Source organism: Ursus americanus, chromosome 26 (assembly GCF_024610735.1).
Source record: "Ursus americanus isolate L20-20 chromosome 26, mUrsAme1.1.p, whole genome shotgun sequence".
Classification (NCBI taxonomy): Eukaryota; Metazoa; Chordata; class Mammalia; order Carnivora; family Ursidae; genus Ursus; species Ursus americanus.
Window position 1 is genome coordinate 8,277,235 of NC_142152.1, and position 16,263 is coordinate 8,293,497.

Genomic DNA, 16,263 nt, shown 5'->3' on the forward strand with positions numbered 1-16,263 from the left:
CCCAGGAAATGTAGTCTTAATTCTCTGTTGCCGGTGAAGGTATGACAGGGAGGTACAGTCACTGGAGGAGGAGGAGGGACGGAGGGAAAAAGAAGACAGTGAGATTCACAACTCAAACGTCTGTTTAGGCTTAGACTAGGGAGACACAGTTATAAAAGGGAAGCACTGCAAGATCACTGAACGGCTACACCAGCGGTCAGCAGACAAGAGTGCTGAAGGAAAATTGTTCTTGTTTTAAATAAAGTCTGTTTCTTTCTGATTTATTTTTTTAGATCTAAAAGCAGTATATTTTCATTTAAATAAAATTTGGTCAATACAGACTACTATTTTCTTTAGTGACCATAACCCAACTACTCAAAGATAGTCCCTGTGAACATTTGAATGTGAAAAAAAATTTGTTTTTTGTAATGAGACACCTCAAAAAAGAAAACTTTGTGGGGGTTTGACCATGTACTCTTTAATATTTCAGTTTCTTGCTGTTGATAGTTGCTCTCCTGGCTTCTTACTCAGTTCACCTCCTGCTTAGTATGTGCATTCAGACAGGTGAGTAAAAATACTATGCTGAGTCATTTGTTGAAGCAGCCCCTTGAGATGATAACCGCATGTAGGATTGGATGTCTCAAATTCAATTTCCACTAGGCGTACATTATTATTAGGTAGGGTGGTTGAAGTGGAGAATTTCAAAAGGCCAGGATAGACCCAATCCTAGGAGAATATTTAAGGACAGGATGGGAGGAAGAAACTTACCTGCCTTTCCCTAAAGCACCCAGCGTAGTTTTCTAGATTAGGGTAGATTAGGGGAAATACCTGAAAGGTGTTTAAAGAATCCAAACTTCATGTTTTGGGGAAGCAGTAGACAGGCGTTTATTCTGATCGTATTTCTCCTGGGGTGATTATTTCCTCAGGGAGAACACCTTTCACATTTATTCCTGCCTGCTCCGTAGGAAGCAAGGTCACTAAACTTCAGATTCATTTAGATGGTTTTATATTTTTAATTGCAAGTCTAAAATAAGGTAGTTTTTTGGTAAATGACAGAATTATATGCAATTAAAACAATATAGATGTGTATACGCATTTTTCCGTTTGGAACTTTATTATTTGATTCGGTCATGTATTAAGTTCTTTTCAGTTGCAATGAATAAAAGTATATGAATTATAGAACTGCTTTAATAGAGTTTTTCTTATGGCATTAACAAAGATTCTGTGTCCAACAGTCCTGATCTTTTTATCTGTCTGGTCTCTTTTACGTTTGGATTAGGTCAGTTTTGATGCCAGAATCATGAGTTTAATTCTTATGTGGGTGAATTCGCTTTGCTTTTTCAGGTTTTGTAGTTTTCAGACTTTAAGAAGCAGAATAGATGCATAAAATAGATAAAAATGGGATTATTCTGGCTGGAACAGGTGAGAGAAGCCCAAAGGTATTTCTTGAGAATTTTAAGACTCTCCAGAGCGTGGTTCTAAATTCTCAGCTCTACTCTATTTCATCTGTCTATGCATCAGACATACTTGCAGATCTTTTTATAAACAGACATTAATAAACCACAGGGATTCTATGTCTACGAATCTGAGGTGCGATTTAGAAATACGTTTTTAAAAGTCCTCCCGGTGATTCTTGTGCAACAATCTTTCGGATCCGCAGTTCACAGCTGTAACTTGTACCAGCGCCTTTGGCTCTCCGGCCGGCAGGTGTGTGCCTTTGCTTTCAAGCGGCTTGGGTGACAGTGCAGACAGATAAAAATACTAGGAAGCAATGCAGTGATATTAATCTGAAACTACAAGTTGTTCGTAACAGCGTCCCAAATTCAGGAATAATAGCATTAAATAAGTGTCTATAAATCCTGCTGAAACTTGCCTGGAATTTTAATGACACGTTTTGAAATTCTGCTTCTCTGTGTGACAAAATTATTTTTACCTAATTGTGGTAGTTTTTAACATCTTAATAGGCTATTTTATTATAGATTCTACTGAAAGAGTAATATGTTAGTCAACCATATGGCAATTGTATCTTAACTAAAATGTTATAATATGCTTTATTAATTTCAATGATTTGGAAGTAATATTCAATTTAGGAAGATTTCCAAGTAATGCTGATTTTTTTTTCTCCTTCAGTTCATCTATGTTTAACTTTAAAATTCTGACACTGTCTTGTTCTTTTCTGTTACTTTAGGGCATATGAACTGAAAATCTCTGTTTCTTTCTCTTTTTTCTTTTTCCTTTATTTTTGTAGCTTACTTGCTCTATGAACTAACTTCTTCATGGTTCTTCATACACATTGATGCACCTGTCTTCTGTTGAATCCCTTCAGTCATTGTAAAATTCTCTATGGAGGTAGGCTTTAAAATATATATATATATATATATATATATATATATATATATATACACACACACACACACACACACACACACACACACACATAAAAGACTAGAGAATAACATGTAGCTAATTTTTTTCCTCCGTGTATTAGACTGTCATAAAGGAGTATTACTGAGATCAGATTGATTGGTCAGAGAAAGAGCTGTCATAAATCTTTACAAAATAACTTCATTTATTTGCCTGGAGTACAAGAGAAATGTTTATAAAAATAAAGGATTTCTTCATGTGAAATTGTGCTATTTTGGATTTTATATAGGGTCTCTGCAGACTGTGTGGGAGCTGATGTAGTGTAAGGCGCCTTAATCTCTCCAGCTGTAGTTTGTCATCTATAAAATGGTAATGATAATGCTTCCGTTTTGGGATTGTTGTGAGAATGAAATGCAGTAATGTATATAAAACGCTAAGTCTTTGGTCCGTGCTAGCTTTTATTATGAGTTCTCACTGATGCAAACCCTTAAAGATTTCAAGGTGTCGCACACACTGCTGTCTCAGAAACAGTGGCTTGTTGTGATTCTTTGGGGAAACTTCTGTGTTTAGGGAATAAACCCGTAGGCCCCCTCCTCTGATCTCTACGTCACTATCAGCAGAGGGAATTCGTTGATCCTACCACCTTTGTACGTTCCCTCACTCTCTTGTCCATGTATCTTGAGTTGAAGTTTCATGGTGTGTTATTACAGGCACTCCCTTGCTCCTCCCTTTTGTCATCCTGCTCCTCTGGCAAAGCTCCAACCGTGGTTAAATGTGACTCTGCCTGCTTCACACATGCACCTGTGCAACTGAATGTTCCTGAAGAAAAACGCACAGCCCCGCAGACTGACATCACTGTAATTCGGTGTCTAGTGGACCTATGACACTATCACACAACCCTTATTAACTTCCTTAGTTCATTTACTTGCTTACTCTGCTATCTCGGAGATGATTTTCATATCGTCTCCTTTCTCGCAAACTTTCAACACATTCTCCTTGATTGCATTCTTAGCTGCTATCCTCACTTTATTTCACTAAGAAAATAGAAGGACTCAGAAATAAGCATCATAAGCTCTTGCCACCACTTACACCTTCTCATTTTCATTTGTGCCGTGTGCTCTGTCACTTTGGATGAACTCTTAGTGCTCTTATCTAAAGGCCAGATTTTCTTCTTCTGCTGTGATCCCATCTGCTCTCACCTACATCCCTCCAGGCACTCTCTCCCTTCTCCTTCTTTTGTATCATCTTTGTTCCTTTATTTTCCTCCTATCAGTTTACAAAGACTCTGTCATTTCTTCCATTTTAAGAATGACTCCACATTCCTTCGGTATTCTCCATACCTTCATAGCAAAACTCCTCAGAAGACTCGTTTATGCCAGATAGTTTCCCTTCCTCTTATTCTCTCTCTCTCTCTTTTTTCCCCCCTCTTATTCTCTTTTGAACCCACTCCAGTTAGGCTTTCCCGTTCCATTGAATTTATTGTACCAGTGACTTACACTTAGTTGCTAAATCCAGCAGTCAGTTGTCAGTCTTCACCTTAGTTGACTGTTCAGCAGCGTTTGCTAGTTAGTTGTTCCTTCTTCTGTGTGACACTTACTTATACTCTTCTGGTTTTCGTCCTATTTCACTGAATACTCCTCTTTTTTTCTGCTGAATATTCTTCGTCTTTCCATCTTCTAAACATTGGAGTACTCCAGGAGTATTCCTCTGATTTCTATTCTTTAATACTTGCTAGGGCTCATGGTGACCGTAAAATTTATGCCCTTAGCCTGGATTTCTTCCGCTGAATTTCAGTCTCATATCCAACTGCTTCCATGACATCTCCACTTGTATACTAATATGTACGTCTCAAATTAACCGAACTGTCCAATTTTGCACTTCCAATCTATACCTTTTACTCTTTTCTCATCTAAGTAGATGATAGCATCTTTCTTCTAGCTGCTTAGGCCAAAGATCTTGGAGTTATGGTGAACTCTTTTTTCCCCCTCATATTCCATATGCAAGCTCCAAATGTGAGGAAGTACCCGTTCTATAATTCTGAAGGTAGAACGTTGACACACATGTGACGACCCTGATGAAAAGGTGTAGAGGCTACCATTTGATCCAGCAGTTGTACTACCAGATCTAGATGATACTACTAGGTATCTAAATGACTTGAAAGCTTATGTTGACACAAAAAACTGCACATGAATGTTTATACCAGCTTTATTCATAGTTGCCAGAACTTAGAAGTAACCAAGTTGTTCTTTGGTAGGTGAATGGATTAATGGTGGTCCATCCAGACAATATTATTCAGCACTAAAAAGAAATGAGCTATCAAGCAATGAAAAGACATGGAGGAACCTTAAATGCATATTACTAAGTGAAAGAGTCCAATCTGAAAAGGCGACATCCTGTACAATTCCAACTATATGACATTCTTGGGGCGCCTGGCTGGCTCAGTAGAGCGTGCGGCTATTGATCTCAGGCTCATGAGTTCAAGCCCCATGTTGATGTGGAGCATACTTTTAAAAAAATGGTTGACTCTATGACAATCTAGAAAAGATAAAACTATGGAGACAGTGAAAAGACCAGTGGATCCCAGTGGGTAGAGGGGAAGGAGAACTGAATAGGAAGAGCACAGAGGATATTGGGGGCAGTGAAACTACTGTGTATGATGCTTTCCTAATGGATACATGTCATTATTTATTTGTCAAAACCCATAGAATGTACAGCACCAAAAGTGAACTCTAAACTGTGGATTTCGGGTAATACCGATGTGTCAGTGTAGGCTCACTGTTTGTAATAAATGCACCGCTCTAGTGGGGAACATCGGTGGTGGCGGAGGCTGTGCGTGTTTGGGATTAGGGGCGATGTGGAAACTCTCCATACTTTCTGCTTGATTTTGCTGTGAACTTAAAACTGCTCTTAAAAAGAAAGTTTATTAAAAAATTAAAGGGGCGCCTGGGTGGCTTTGTTGGTTAAGCATCAGACTCTCGGTTTTGGCTCAGGCCATGATCTCACACTTGTGAGACAGCCTCACGTCAGGCTCTGTGCTGAGAACGGAGCCTGCTTAAGATGCTCTCTCTGTCCCTCTTCCCCCCAATTAAGAAAGAAACAAACTCAGAGGAAAAAAGAAACAGATAAGAAGTACAGAGACCAGATGAAAACTTGAAAAAAAATACTATATTGAATAGCTTCCGAGAATGAAAAGAAGATATTGCATTTTTGAGACAAAGATAAGAAATTATTAAAAGGTTGTAATAAGAACACAAGAGTCCTAGAAATTAAAAATAAAATTTAAAATTAGTAGCTGGGTTGAAAGAGTTAAGGAAATTTTTTAGGCAGAGGGGTGAGGGGAAGACAAGGAGCTTGGAATGAGAGAGAAAAGATACAAAAATCGAGGACCAGTTCAGGAGGCTCAACACGCAAATAACTGGAATTCCATAAAGAGAGAAGAGAAAAAATGTAATGGTAGAAAATTTTCAACAGAATAATACAAGGAAAGTTTGTATAACTGAAGGAAATTAGTGTCCAGATTGAAAGGATCCTTCTTAGTATCCAATATAATAATTGTAAAATAATTCATACCAACACACATAATTGTGAAAAATCAGAACCCCAGAGAATGTCCTGGAAGCTTTCAGAGAGGAGAAACAAAGGAAATTCTCATACAGTGAATCACGAACTATAATAGCAAATGACTTCCCAGCAAATACTTTAAGTAAGAAGACTTTATAGTCTTCTAGCAATACCTTCAGAATTTAGGGGGAATGATTTCAGTGTAGAATTCTATACCCAGCAAAACTGTCATGTACGTGTGATGGTAGAATAATAACATTTTCATACATGCGAAGACTCAAAAAATTATTTCCTGTGCACTCCTACTTAAAGAGCAGTGGAGGATGCCATTTACCAAAGTTATCTATCAAAGAAATAGGGAATTTAGCACAGGAGAGAAGTAAAGAGAATTCCTAGGACAACTGAGCAGCTGATCTAAAAGCTACCTCCGGACCGAAGGAGCTTTTTTTTTTTTAAGTAGGCTCCATGATAGGACTTGAACTCAAAACCCTGAGTTCAGGACCTGAGCTGAGATCAAGAGTAAGATACTTAACTGGCTGAGCCACCCAGCCGCCTCTGGAGTAGTGTTTTGTTTTGTTTTGTTTTGTTTTGTTTTGTTTTGTTTTTCACAAAGGCACAGTCAGCTTTCCAGGCCATGCTTGCCTTGTGTTCATGACGACCCTTTTCTTTGTCTTTTTCCTGAAAGGAATGCCTTTCTCATGTGTCCGGCTCTAATTTGCACTAACAGTACCTGAGTAAGTCAGCAGTGAGGCCTGGTTGTCACAGAAGTCTAAGAATCAAATACTGGAAGATGGGAACAAAGCATTAATGAGGGAAATACAAGAAAGAAATGCATTAGGAAATATGGAGGTTAAGGGAGTTAGACTTGAGAGGAGCTGATGTCCGAATGTGGAGAATTAGAGAGAAGGACATAAGTCTAAGGATATCTCCCAGATTTCTTTTATGAGACACTGGACTAATGATAGTGTCATTAAATGGAGATAAGAACATAGCAGGAGGCATTGATTCAAAGTAAAAATGAGTTCAGTTGTGGATGGGTGGACTTTGAAGAACAGTTGACTCGAACAACACAGGTTTGAACTGTGTGGATCCACTTGTATGTGGGTTTTTTATATAGAGTATGGAAAATGTATTTTGTCTTCTTTATGATTTCTGTACATTTTCACTTCTGTAGTTTCCTTTATTATAAGAAGCCAGTGTATAATGTATATAACATACAGAATGTGTGTTAATTAACTGTTATCAGTAAGGCTTCTGGTCAGCAGTAAGCTATTAGTAGTCAAGTTTCTGAGGAGTCAAAGTTATATGCAGATTTTTTACTGCACGGGGTTGGTACCCTAGCCCCTGTGTTGCTCGGCCGTATATCGAAATGGATGGGTCCTAGAACTGAAGCCCAGGGTAGAGGTTCATTCATTTATTCAATACTCTTTATCTATTGGGAATACAGAGATAAGTAAGACTTCCTTCCCTGAAAAAGTTCACAGTCTAATTGGGGAGACAAATATGTAAGTAAAAAAAATTGTAATGGCAGTGTGATGATTCCAGCTATTTGAATATGGACTAGATATAGTGATGGCTCAGAGAAGGGAGTGATTTGCCTTCTCTGGGTTGGGGGTTGAGGATCAGTAAATATTCCTGGAGGACTGAGCTGAAAAGGAATTTGACTAGGAGACAAGGCAAGAGAGAACATTGCATATGCAAAGATATGTACTACGTGTTATTCAAGATACCAAAAATAGTTTATTTGTGTGTGAGTTAAATGAAATGGAAAGAGAAAATGAAACTGAAGAGATAGACATGTGTCACCGAAGGAATTTGGAGTTTTTGCTGAGCCAGTGAAAAGCAACTGAGGTGGTTGAAAAGAGTCAAGGAAGATACTGGGATTCACCGCTTGTTGCTTCCAGAGAATTTTGGTCCTTCTAGAGCCCACCAAGAAAGGGCATAGCCCCCTAACTTCCTCTTCCTAAAGTAAGGCTAGAGTTCTTTTACTAGGATTTTAATTGTTAGCAATTATGAGGAAATAAATGAGGAGTAAAATGTCTCCTTTGTCCTCACCATTTGGGGTTTTTACTTAAGCCCTTTAGAGCAATGATTCTCAACACTGTCCGCTGCAGCACCCTTCTTATTTATTTACTTATTTATTTATTTGAGAGAGAGAGAACGAGCATGAGCTGAGGGAGGGGCAGAGGGAGAAGCAGACACCCTGCTGAGTGGGGAGCTGACGTGGGGCTCGATCCCGGTACCCCGGGATCATGACCTGAGCTGAAGCCAAATGCTTAACTGACTGAGCCACCCAGGTGCCCCCATTGCAACAACCTTCTTTAAAAAAATTCCAAGTGTTCCATTTACTATCTGAAATGAAATTCCTGTGGGTATTATAACCCACCTGTGGTGGGCTGATTATTTCGTAACTCTAATACACTTAAATTTTCATTTGTGTTCCATGGACTTTAGACAGCATCCTTTGACTCTCTGCTATGTGATATATTAGTGTTCCTGTCCTTTCTCTCACCTGTCCTCTCCCTATTTCCCATACTTCTCATATTTCCCTGCTCTACCTTTCTGTTGTCAAGATTGACAATATTTACTTTCTGTTTTGTAATCATATGTAACTCATTCACGTTTTATCTGTAAGGTGAGTCTAAAATTTGAAAAGTAATGAATAGCATTTATAGGCTAAGACTATGTAAATGTTCACAGCAGAGCTAAGCAGTAGATTGGGATCCTAGAACTTTCTCTACACATGAGATATCACAACCTTTGTGCCACTTGAAAGGAGAATATTTCTAGTATTCTAGCATCCTATTTGTTTTCCTACATCAAATTCTTTAAAATCATGCTGCATTTAGTGGGTAAACTGACATTTAATTACATATTGAGAAAGATCGGAAGTTACATAGTAGACATCGTAGAAGTTACATAGTAGACACTCGATAAATGAATGATCTGACACTCTTAGGGAGAAAAAGGTGAGAGGAAAATGATGGAAAGCACAAGAAAGAAAACAATTTCAAAATAATAAGGGTGCATTTCAAATGGCCAACTTTCTGAGAGTTGAACTGTATTTGAATAACTCATGTCTCTCAATTCAGATCCAAAGATAATATTGCTGCTGCTGAAACTTGGGCTTTGTACTGTAACCAGAGTTTATTAATTGTCCTATTTCATTGAGGAAAAAATGCAAAGCAGACAGAACACTGGAGTAACTAGCTGGAAATATTCCATGACTTTATGGGAAGCAGCTTTTCAAATGATTCGTGTTGAGGCTAAACTCTTGGTCTAGCCAAAATAGCACTAAAGTGTGCCTTGATGGTACATTAAAGAAGAAATTTCCCCCCAATTTACTTGTTAAGATTTACAGCCTTTCTGCCTCCTGAAAACATAGCATTGATTTCTTTAATATCAAAAAATAATTTCCTAAAATAGATTGCTAACGACTGCTTTCAGTTATTTATTTAAGGAGAATTGTGCCAAGTACTGCTTGTATGGTTTCCTGTAAAAGACTGAATTAATTTTATAATTTTCATAATTAATGTTATTCCTATTCTGTAGGAATATGCTTCTAATGTGACTGGTCATTACCACATCTTTTTGAGATCCCTCAAAACATTTTCACTTTATAAATAAGGTATTAAAACATTGATCATATGAAAGAGCAGAAAAATATCCTTTATTAGTAGACCAAATGATAATTAAGTTACTAAACACCAGAGAAATGAAAAGGTGCAGCTTAAATCAACCCTGATATTTGGTGGAGGAAATAGAACTATTCAAGGGGTATGGTTTTCAAAGTTCCACCAGCCCGTTATGGTCCCCAAAAAGGAAGACAAGACTACACAATCACTGTTACCAGTTTATAGTTCATCCTGCTCTTTTATGTTTTTTATTTTATGAATTCTATTCAAATCAATTTTTTCACTCAATATTGACATTTTTCATGTTATCATAAACATAGTTTTTAATGGCTACATATTAATGTATTGGGTATACCTACTATAATATACTTAACCACTTTACCATTATCGAACATGTAGGTGGTTTGTGGTGGTTTTTTTTTTTTTCAGTGTAAATTATGCATGATAATCTTTGCATATAATGTTTTCTGATTTTAGTCTTATTTCCTAAGGTGCAAGCTCCTAGGGGTAAAATGTTATATATTTTTTAAATTTTATTTAATCATTTATTTGAGAGAGAGCGAGAGAGAGAGAGGGAATGAGTGAGCTGGGGGAGGGGCAGGGAGAAGGACAAGCAGATTCCATGCTGAGCGGCAGTGTGGAGCCCAGCAAGGGGCTTGATCTCACAACCCTGAGATCCTGACCTGAGCCAAAATCAAGAGTCGGCTGTCTAACCAACTGAGCCACCCAAGCGCCCCCAAATGCTATAAATATTTTAAAGGTTCATTGTTCAAACTACATTCCAAACATCATACCAGTTTACACTGTTACTAGCATCTTAACTGCCCAAATGATAGAACAGAACTTTAAAAATATTTCGCTAGGGTTGTTTTGGTTTATATGTTGAGATGATCCAGAAAACCATTAAAAAGAGAATATGTAGAGATAAAGCGTTTGGCTGACTGTGTACATATTTTAGTAAAGCCTCAATGTTAAGCCAGAAGCCATTATTCATACTCATGATGTCTTAGACATGGGAAAATGCTTCTAATTTTTGCAACATAAAAGAAGTATGATGACAGCGGCAAAACTGAATGGCTAGCCAGACATGCTGATATGAAAGATAGAATGCAGATTTGAACATTGTACTCGGTCTCCATTTAGAAGTCTAAACGTTTTTCACTCTGAATTTGGGAGTTTGCTGTATTTAGAGATATTTTTATAAAACTAGAAAGTAACAGCAAGGGTGAGATTGCTAAAATGTATGCCACTACCGTCAGGAGTTGCAAGTACATTTACTTTATGAAGCTATCAGTTTGATTATTTTTTTCTCTGATATAAAGGTTGTATTGTAATATAAAAATTAATAAATGTTTCATTTATTTAGGTAATTGAAATACCAATTCTTTTTGGAATCCTTCAGTATCTGACTTTTGCTTATGGGAAATTTATTTGCTTTTCATGGTTACTATATATACAGTCTATACTTGTATATACTTTTCTACTGTTCAAAGATAAAACAAACCTTAGTTAAATTTTTGGATCAGTATCATCTTAACTTGCTCATTGACCGAGAACCTCTACATACGTCATTTTAAAAGCAAGTTATTCAGTATATTCCCATTTGTGACACCGAAAAGCCTCCTTGCTTTAAGTTCTTGGAAGGAAAGTTCTTCTTAAGAAAGAACAGATAGGGATGTCTGGGTGGCTCAGTCAGTTAAGCATCTGCCTTCGGCTCAGGTCATGATCCCAGGGTGCTGGGATCGAGTCCCACATCAGGATCCTTGCTCAGCGGGGAGCCTGCTTCTTCCTCTGCCTGCCACTCCCCCTGCTTGTGCTCACTTGCTCTCTCTCTCGCTCTCTCTCTCTCTCTGGCAAATAAATAAATAAAATCTAAAAAAAACCCAGATAATTTTAACTACAATATTAAAGAGAGATGCTAAAATTGAACAGTGGTGTTTCTTTAATCTCATACTTCGGTGACAGAGACCTTCTGGTGACTTGGCTCACATACACATAATATTCAGCAAACTTACCTTCTCAATGTCAAATTATATAGAAGCTAACGTTTAGATAATTTTTCTGGTTTATTATATATACCAAGGCTTTGGAATGTCAAATTTAAGGAATTGTGCCCCTATATAATATTATCAATTATGTTTAGAAAATTAAAACAAACTGGTAAAGATTTGTTGATTAAAATATGTGACTAACATAACATAATAAAACATTTAAAAATATTGTTAATTTTTGTGATGAAATTCACTTTAGAATATGTATATTTGGAGAAAAGAATTTTGGCATTTCACATAGGAAAAAATTTCAGTTCTTAGTTTTGTAACTCTGCTTTTTAATTTTTATGCTCTAAACTATATCCAAAATCTACCCCTCTAAGATTATTGTAGAAGTCTTTCATTGTTAAAGTATAAAGGCTCCTGCTTATAATCAAGTTATATATCCCAAAATCAAAACTAAATTGTCTTTGTTCACTGTGTTTAGCAGTATGTAAATACACTTAAAAAAAATACCTGTGTCGTCCATCAACTCTGATAATAGGTTAAAGTTAATAATTCAAATTTTGCAATTAAAAATGTTCACATTTTTGTTCTTAATTAGTATTTTAGTAATTTTATATTTTCAACATTTCAGTTTTCTTTCCAACTTCGTAGGTATAACATGTAAAGGCCATATATGGTTTTTAAAATGCTTAACTTTACAAACCTGGTGGTCTTTGTATACAGAAGTACAGAGGTGCTTTTTGTTGAGTTAGTGACAATTTAAAGAAAACACATGTATGTCTTGAGAGAATATATTAAAACTGGTTTTAAAAAATGATGACCGTATCTTAGACTCCGTAGGAAAAGGGTGTTCTGTACCAGGCCTTAGCATCTGCTAGTCTGCTTCTTTTTAGCGTAAGTACTGTAAGGTTAAGCACTTTTTGAACTATAGGATTACATGAATGTTTTTACTTCTCATTTTTACTGGTGGTGTCATTAGTTAGAGCATGAAGCTATACAGGCTAAGGACAAATTTGGTTCTTTTATGAGCCATTTAATTTTCATCTTTTCTATGCCTGCATTTCTTAAATATGTGGAATGAAAATGTAATTCCATATTCTTATGATAAAAAAAGAAAGTGTATGCCCTACTAATTATGGGTGAGGAAAAGTGAATGTCTCTGAAAGTATGATTCAACTTTCATACATTAACCTTATTTACCTATGCAGTTTTCAGAAACTATTGCTAGTGAAAACTTGCTTTTGGATAGTATAGTATGCCAGTGCTGTTTAGGGAGAAGTGGGGTTGTTCTTGGGTAATTAGTGCATTTGAACTACTGCAGCCTGGGTGGTCATTAGATGACCTTGGGATTTGCTAAGCTCTACTTATTCTAAGAAGCCTGTCCTTACAGACCATAAGTCTCCAAAAGTTTCCCCAGCAGGGGTTACTTCTGCTTTAACTTTAATGTGACAATCCAATAGCTCAAGGTAGTGGTGGAATAGCTGTCTTCCCTGTAAGACTTGGCACACGAATAGTTTTGTGTAAAAATAAAAATTATAATCTCTCTTAACAGCTGTGACATCTTATGAAGATCTTGGACTCTTTGCATTTGGATTACCTGGAAAGGTAAGTTTTGTTTTGTTTTTTTTCTCCTTACTGTCTCCAAGATCCATATAGACATTTTTTTCCCCTTCCGTTTCTAGTTAAAAGAGGCAGGGATATCTAAAAGAAATTAGGGGACTAAAAGGAAACTAAAGTGAAGAAAGGCAAAATGATGGGAACAGGAAGACAAAGAGAAGAAATCTCTCTATACGCCCTTCTGGAAAATGCATCAATAAATTTAATTCAACACTTAAATCTGTTAGTATTTTTTACCCTTATGAAGAAGAGCAGTGACTTGAATAATTTTAAAACTGTAACAATGGCCTGTTTTTTTAAATTAATTTTTATTAACTGAGTAAATCCTCATAAAGATAGGAAAACAAAGAAGCATAGAATTAAGATTATGGCATGACTATTTACAAAACTGATAATTAGAAGATTATATCACTTAAGAGCTGAACAGTGCTAAAAAACGATCAAGCTCTTCCATCATCTGTAGGCGAGGAAATTAAGGCCCAGAGAAATGAAGGGGCCTACTTGTCCACAGTTACTCAAAGCCAGTATTACATTGTAGAACCTCAGACTCTAAATGAGCTGCTTTCCTCCTCAGAATAATAGAAATGACGGCAATATTTGTTGGGTATTTGTTTGTGATAGGCACATACAACTAAACTGAGAGGTAGAGGAAACAATGTCTTCTTCCACAGGTAACCAGGAGTTAAATATTTTTGTGAGTTAGCTGTAGTACTTAATTTCTCAAGATCTATTACACTTCTAAAACCCATTTTCATGTTGGTTGCAAATTGGACTTTTTCTTTTCATTTGAAAATCTGTTGTTTGTGTTTTGTGTTTGTTTATTTGGTTTTAATCTTAAAGGATACAGTATCTGTAGATGGCCAAACCAACTTCTAAGAAGTGAGTCTGGGAGGAAAAAGATATAGCTACATAACAGGGGGAAAAAAGCCTGTATTTACCTCTAAACTAACTTTGTTTTTAAAGTACAAAAAGAAATATTTAAATTGTGCTGTGTAGCCTCATGGTTTGGACCTTGTTTTGATAACCTGCAATTTGAACAAACTGGAGAATATGTTACTTGCCGGTAAAGGGTTTTGTTAATCGTCCTGATAACAGTTTCTCTTTCCCGAAGACAGGGATGTTTGGTATAATCATGATCAGTTTCCTGTATCGCCAGTTTAACCAAGGAAGAAGAAAATGTTGTTTATATAAGAAAACTCTCTAATTTCGTATGATCTATAAATATGACTCTAAGGATCATCACTGTTATTTCACACTGGTATTTCCTGCATTCCTTGAATAGCAGCAGAATCTAAAAGAATGGAGAGCCCCCTTTCCCTAAAACTCTGGACTAGTTGCATTGTCATTAATGTAGGCACTCAGTTCTTAGGAGGCAGGTACGCAGACAGGGGAGGCTCTGACGAGGAGTTGCTGTTGTTCTTTTTTCATACTTCCTCTCCACTGCCACAGCTGGGTTGGAACTTCCTATCTCCTTCTTTCCAGATATGATGCGGAAATGGATAGGACAGGATACAATAACATTGTTCTGAGAATTAAAGAAATATTTTTAAATTTTTTGAACTTTTTAAGAAAGATTTTTAAAATTGTCTATAAATCAATTCATCTACTCACCAAACAGATATTTATTGAATAAATACCATGTGCCATGCATTCTAGTAGGCACTGAAGACATAGATAGGTAGATAGACATACTGACTTTCTAGATCTTGAGTGCTTAAATTCAGCACTTAAGATGGAAAGAAAATCATGAGTAAGTTCATCTTATTGTTTTTTGCAATATATTAGTAGAAATCCAAATTTCATGGATGACTGACAATAGCCATCCATTGCATATGAAAGATAGTGCGCAAAAGTTCAAAACAGTCTTTTCACAAATGACTGTAACATTTTGTAACTAATTTTTAAATGAGTTGACATGCGGAGTTGCTTCTGGAAAAGTGAGAGTGGCAACTACTCCATCTTCAAAGACACCTGTCATTAGCCCTGCTCGGCAGACCAGGGCCCTAGTGTTTCCAGGAGAGGCAAATGATGTGCCATTGATGGAATTCCTAGTAGAGGTGAGTCTGAAAGGTGATCTGTTCCCAGTCCATGAACTGAATGATCCTAGATAGCTAGTCCACTCCAAATATCCATTGGGGGTGCGGATTCACCAAGATTTATGTGATTGAAAGGCCCAAGTGGAAATTGAATATTTAGTCATTTCCTGTGAGTGCATCAGATTACCAAGAATGGATAAGGAAGGTATCTTGAGTTTCCCAGGAAGCATTTCGGAATCACAAGCCAGCAAACCTACAAGCTGAACTTAGTCCTTAGGCGTATTTGGTTTGGCTTACATTTTTTAATTTTTAACTGATTGCCAACTAAGAGTTAAGAAATTTTGAAAGAATTCAGTTTCTGACTTTCCTTGAAAAATTCAAGAAATATAGAAGATACAGCTACCTTGGATCTGCATTCTCACGTGGCAGCAACTGGCCAGAGCTGAGCAGCAGCCCCTTTTTGAAAGGGAAGGAGTTCTCCACTAGACTATAGTCTTTACGACCTTCTGTTGTTTTATACTAAGCCCACTCCATATTCCTGAGTTTGAAATAGTTTGCCTAAAATTTCAGATCTGAGAATATATGGGCTCTCGAATTTTCTGCTCTAGGCTTTACTAATTCCTGGGTCAGGATGTTCAAAAGCTTGTTGTCGTATGCCACACTGACACACTCAGGCTGTGTAATTTCCTCCTATGCAAAACAGCATCCGCACAGCACACCTCAGGCTGTAGCAGTCGACCTACTAAAGCAACGTCTCATTCTACCTCCTAAAGCAGTGAAAAAGGGAAAATGAGACCAGATAGATTTAATTTCAATTTTCTGCTACTTTGATAATCACCAGTTACTAGCTTTTTAACACAACTTTTTAAAATGACTGCCAAGAATATTTTCAAAAGCATTCTTTATAGTAATGTGGAATTATTAAAGAAGGGCTTTTTGTGTGATGATAGTTTTATGTATTACAAATGGCTGACAAAGTACTTTCAATTTCTCTTCGCTTCTGCATCTGTTTTTTAGTCATGGTTATTGCATTTTAATAAGATACTATTCCTTTTATATTATTTCTTCTTTGAT

The 16,263-nt window shown here is 36.8% G+C and overlaps 1 protein-coding gene across 5 annotated transcripts in view; it reads left to right on the plus strand.

Annotated features, from left to right (window-relative positions):
• Nucleotides 1-16,263, plus strand: part of SLC38A6 (solute carrier family 38 member 6) — a 79,161-nt gene that overhangs the window by 3,651 nt on the left and 59,247 nt on the right. For all 5 annotated transcript variants that reach the window (XM_087855979.1, XM_045810367.2, XM_045810368.2 and 2 more), the window contains exons 3-4: nt 470-543; nt 13,089-13,141. In XM_087855979.1, the coding sequence (XP_087712105.1) occupies nt 470-543; nt 13,089-13,141 (127 nt within the window). The remainder of the gene's footprint in view (nt 1-469; nt 544-13,088; nt 13,142-16,263) is intronic.